Source organism: Physeter macrocephalus, unplaced genomic scaffold (genome assembly GCF_002837175.3).
Source record: "Physeter macrocephalus isolate SW-GA unplaced genomic scaffold, ASM283717v5 random_190, whole genome shotgun sequence".
Classification (NCBI taxonomy): domain Eukaryota; kingdom Metazoa; phylum Chordata; class Mammalia; order Artiodactyla; family Physeteridae; genus Physeter; species Physeter macrocephalus.
Window position 1 is genome coordinate 16,556 of NW_021145470.1, and position 5,083 is coordinate 21,638.

At 42.9% G+C, this 5,083-nt stretch overlaps 1 protein-coding gene across 1 annotated transcript in view; it reads right to left on the reverse strand.

The window, feature by feature from the left end:
- Positions 1-349: 349 nt before the first annotated feature.
- The window catches only part of KNSTRN (kinetochore localized astrin (SPAG5) binding protein), a 10,652-nt gene continuing 5,918 nt past the window's right edge, over positions 350-5,083 (reverse strand). Inside the window, 5 exon segments of the mRNA XM_007131141.2 lie at positions 350-1,117; positions 1,846-1,920; positions 2,691-2,746; positions 3,770-3,863; positions 4,030-4,135. Coding sequence (XP_007131203.2) covers positions 986-1,117; positions 1,846-1,920; positions 2,691-2,746; positions 3,770-3,863; positions 4,030-4,135 — 463 coding nt within the window. The 3' untranslated portion in view covers positions 350-985.

Sequence of the window (5,083 nt, forward strand, 5' to 3'; positions counted from 1 at the left end):
CTGCTGTGGACTTCAGTTGACTAAGGATCAAGGGGGCCAGGTTCAGGATTGGTTGTGCAAAGCAATAGCAGAGATACACGCATACTTAGGAATGCAGGCAGCTAGTGACACAAACCTGGTGGATGGAGCGTGGCACCCACTGCTACAAACAGAAGACTAGTTAATGTTCCTGGAAGATGGGGTTGGGGGGTGTGGGAGGGGCACTAGCCACAGAGCACTTAATGAGTGGAAGAAAAATATTCTGGGTGAAACTGGAGGCTTGAACTTGTTACCTAGATTAGTTCAATAGTATTCAGTGGACGTATTTAGGTTAAAAGGCTATTTTCATTTGCCAGTGCTGCAGTCTGAATAGTTACAGAAATATTTATTTTAAAAGTAACACTTTATACAAAAAAAACAGAACTGATTTAGATTAAAAGCTCCAAGGTGTATTGTTTCATAGGTGTTATTGCTATCTATACCTTCACCCCATTTATTAAGCCATTTCAGGTAACTTCCAGTTCATAAATTTACAGTGAGGTTATAGAGCCCAACCAGGATGGGACAGAATGTGTTCCAAGTTACAAGGGGACCGCAGGGCTCCTCAGTGATGTCTCCCGTGGAGCACCTGCGCACCACCGTTTCTTCCCGCACGTCTGAATGTGACCTTTTGGCTTCTCTGGCTGTGGCTGGTTTAGTCTCCTGATACTAATTCTGTGCCGCTCTGTTGCCTAGGAGGTTGATCCAACCTTTCAGGCCCCCTCTCTTGTAGGCCTCAATTACGTATTGTGAGGTTCAGGAGAGCTGGCCAATCTGAAGGCTGGGAATGCTTGCTTAAAGGAGGAATTGCCATTCCAGCATAAACTGTCCTGAATCCTACTGCAGAAACTGTTTTCATTCCGAGGATGGTGAGTCCTAGGAGATCATGGCCAAGAAGCAGATGTCTTAAGTGGCTTCCTCTGAGAGTTTATCCCCAAGAGGGAGCCATGTCGCCACCTGCTTTTTATCACATTTCTAATAGCCGCTCCATTTCCTCAAGGGCTGTTGTAAAATCATTTACTTGACTGTTACATAAGGTCTGTTGTTCTAGGAACTTGGCCCTCTCTTCTTCCTTTATCTTCAACTTTACCTTTAAGGCCTGCATGGAAAGACATTTAAAAAGACAAAAAACAAAAAACCACCAAACTCTGACTCACAGGAAAGACAATACCATAACCAGAACATTATGCTTCTGTTTCACTGAGGAAGACCACTGAGATACTGACAGACATTGTCTTTTCTATCTTAGGTTTGTTTATCTGTGTTAGTTTTAGGAACTGTCTCTCTCTACTACAGAGTCTGTTATCTCAACTGGAGCAATGAAATCCTCTAGGATTCCGTGTAGTATCCCATGGTTCATCCAAGCAATCCAAAGCGGCCCAGACCCAAGAATCGGGGTTTCCTATTACAGGTTTCCCTGAGATATCAAGTTTCTACAGCATGGATTTCACACAGGTGTCAACTGTCAACCTGGAGCCACCTAGCGTGTTGCACATTGCCTCATGCCCTGCAGATGTGCACATTTCTAAGAGTCTTTAGAACAGAAAATTAGTTGAAAAAAATGGTGAAATCAAATAAAGTCTTGGAATTTAGTCAATAGTAATGCATCAATACTGGTTTCTTAGTCTTGACAAATACAGCATGATAATGTATTGATATTAGGGGAGCTGAATTCTCCATTATCTTTACAACTTTTCTGCAATCTAAAATTATTACAAAATAGTTTATTAAAAATGAATAAATAGATAAATAAGAAAAGCCCTCCACAGATCCACCTATTGTGGTAGGAAATGGTAATTTTGCCTTGTGGAGATGTCTGCCTCTCACCTGTAACTCCTCCATCTGCTTTTTGGCTGTTTCGTTAAAAAGCTTCAGTTCATCTTGCAAAGTTTCTAACAGCAGCTGAGAGAAAAGTACAATGTAGTAACAAATCTTTATTGAAATGTGAGAACTTTCTTCATATAAACTAATCTCTTCATGGGAGTTGAATTAGATGATCGCTAATATCCCGTCTGTTCAGTCACTGACTGTCTGCAAACATGCCGGGCTCTCTCGTGGGCCTGGAAGAACTGAGTCCACAGCATGGACAGAGAACCCCACCTCCACGTGCTCTGTGCTACACAGGTAATATGAACGAAAGGCAGTAGCCACTAAAGGGGTGACAAATCGCCTGGGGGAGCTAAGGAAAGCTTCCATACCTAGTATTCTAGGATTCTAAGGTGACAACTGATCTTCCTGGGGAATAGATCACAGAAGCTCAAAAGGCTTTAATTACAAACAATTGCTCTCCTACTTCAGGGAAGGAACCAAAGAGAAGACAGATTTAATTCAGGCTGGACCTTTGTAAGACACAGTTCTCAGCAAAGGAATAAGGGGAGAAATTTGGTAAAGCGAAGAATAGAGAAACCAGAAAGCTGTCCCTACTGGTCCACCCTACTATGGGTTTTAAAGTAGTAAATTTTCAACTTAGACTCACTCACTCATATATCACTCACAAAGTCACCTTCCGAGTAAAATACGCTATTTTGAGTACACATCCACCACCCTCTTCCACTATCCTGGATAACCGAAGGCTGCTTCGTGGGCTTTGCCGAGCATACGGCAGAGACCTGCTTAGATCTGCAGGGCCTCACGCTCACTGGGCCTTCGCCCACTCACACCCACACCCTCACCATCGAGTCCATGTGATCCGTGGTGGAGTCTTGCTGTGACGCCAGGGTCTCACTGCCTAAAACCAGTAAATACAACAAAGTCAGCCTTGCCTAAAGAACTGCAGCTTAAAAGAAAATTAAAAGCCCTCCACAGAAGTATTCATGAGGGAAACTTCTCTAAGCATCTGAAAACTCTCTCCCCTGAGTTTTCACCTTGGCAAGGTCACCCACGCCTGCCTTCCAGAGCTGGATTTTATCTCCCCTTCCTCCCCTTTGGTATGGATATGGCCAAAACTTCATCCTGCTTTCTCCTCAGCTCAGCGGAAAATTTGTCCAAAAGAAATGTATAGGTTGTATTTTTTGGTTTTGTTAACAATACACAAAACTATTTTTAAAAGCTTTTCAGGCCTTAAAAAATTTTATTATTTTTGGTAAAAACAGTGCATACACGTAGGAAATTAAAATCATCCAGAAACGTATATGGTGACTATCAAGAATATATCCTAAAATGCACAGGTTAATGGCAGCATTCAGTCAGCGCTCCTTAATTCAAACAAGCCTGGGCTCCTTCCCTGGGCATTCTCAGGCTCCTCAATTTCAGGCTCTCTTGCAGTCCTGGGGTAATCCCTTCTTCCGCTTCCTCTCTGTGACAGACTCTGCCCTCTAGGGACAGGGTCAGAACAGGAATCACATTTTAAACACCGTGATTCTGCTAACTAGCCAGCTTTAGGAACGCTTTCAACAGTATTATCTCTCTCTCCACCTGTGAAGGTTACCTGTATGCTATATCCCTTGAAAGAAAGAAAGTATTTCTGATCTATTTGCAAGATCATACCTGTCAGCACCAAACTAATGGTATAAAGTGTTCAGATAAGAAAGAGAGAATCCTCTCTGCACAACCATCTGAAACTCCGCTGGGCAGGCAAAGTCAACATCACAACAGAACAGAGTGGAGCTCCCCCAAATCTTCAGGGCTTTGCTAGGCAACCCCTGCACTGACTGGGTCAGCTGACACCATGCCAGACCCCTGATGCACAGTCCAGAATCACCCAGGAAGGGGCACGTGCAATGACTCCTTTGAAGGCAGTTGTGTCTCTTACCTGGGTTGAGGCCCTTGCTCTCCAAAATTGCCAAACAGCTGTCCTGAAACTTCTCCAGCAGCTCCACTTTTTGGGTCAAGTCCTTCAGCTCTCCCTATAGGGGTGCCATACAGACAGGTAAGGCCTGCCCCATTCCTCAGGGGCAGCCACAGTGCAAGCCTGGCATCTTCTCCTTCTGCGCTCAGGCACCTGGCATGGTCCCTCGGGATTCCACATGCATCACCCAGTGCAGCTGATGGCAGGTCTGGTGGATCGCTTACCTGAGTTTCAGTCAACTTCTGGTGCAACTGCTTGTTGACGGCCTCTAAGAGCTGGTTCTTATCCTTGAGCTCTTCCTCTGATTTCTCTTTACTCAGTGGCTTATAGCTGTAATGATAATCGTACTTAGATGAAGTGGTGGAGGGATCAAGAGTATGGGCTATGGAGTCAGGTTGGTTTGAATCCTGGCATCACCACATAGTGGTATATGACCTTCATGGAGTTGTGTAACCTCTCTGAGGCTGTTTCCTCATTTCTAGAATTAATACCCACATCTCATAATATTATTATCATGAAGGATAAGAGAGAATACATGTACAATTCTTAGCACAGCTACTGACACGAAACTTTTAATAAGTAATAGCCATAGCCAAAGCAGTCTTGAGGGAAAAAAACAGAGCTGGAGGAATCAGACTCCCTGACTTCAGACTATACTACAAAGCTACAGTAATCTAGAAAATATGGTACTGGCACAAAAACAGAAATATAGATCAATGCAACAGGATAGAAAGCCCAGAGATAAACCCACGTACCTATTGTCAACTAATCTACGACAAAGGAGGCAAGGATATACAACGGAGAAAAGATAGTCTCTTCAGTAAGTGGTGCTGGGAAAAACTGGACAGTTACATGTAAAAGAATGAAATTAGAACACTCCCTAACACCATACACAAAAATAGACTCAAAATGTATTAGAGACCTAAATGTAAGACCGGACACTATAAAACTCTTAAAGGAAAACATAGGAAGAACACTCTTTGACATAAATCACAGCAAAATCTTTTCTGATCCACCTCCTAGAGTAATGGAAATAAAAACAAAAATAAACAAATGGGACCTAATGAAACTTAAAAGCTTTTGCAAAGCAAAGGAAACTACAAACAAGACGAAAAGACAACCTCAGAATGGGAGAAAATATGTGCAAACGAATCAACGGACAAAGGATTCATCTCCAAAATATATAAACAGCTCATGCAGCTCAATATCAAAAAAACGAACAACCCAATCAAAAAATGGGCAGAAGACCTAAATAGACATTTCTCCAAAGAAGACATA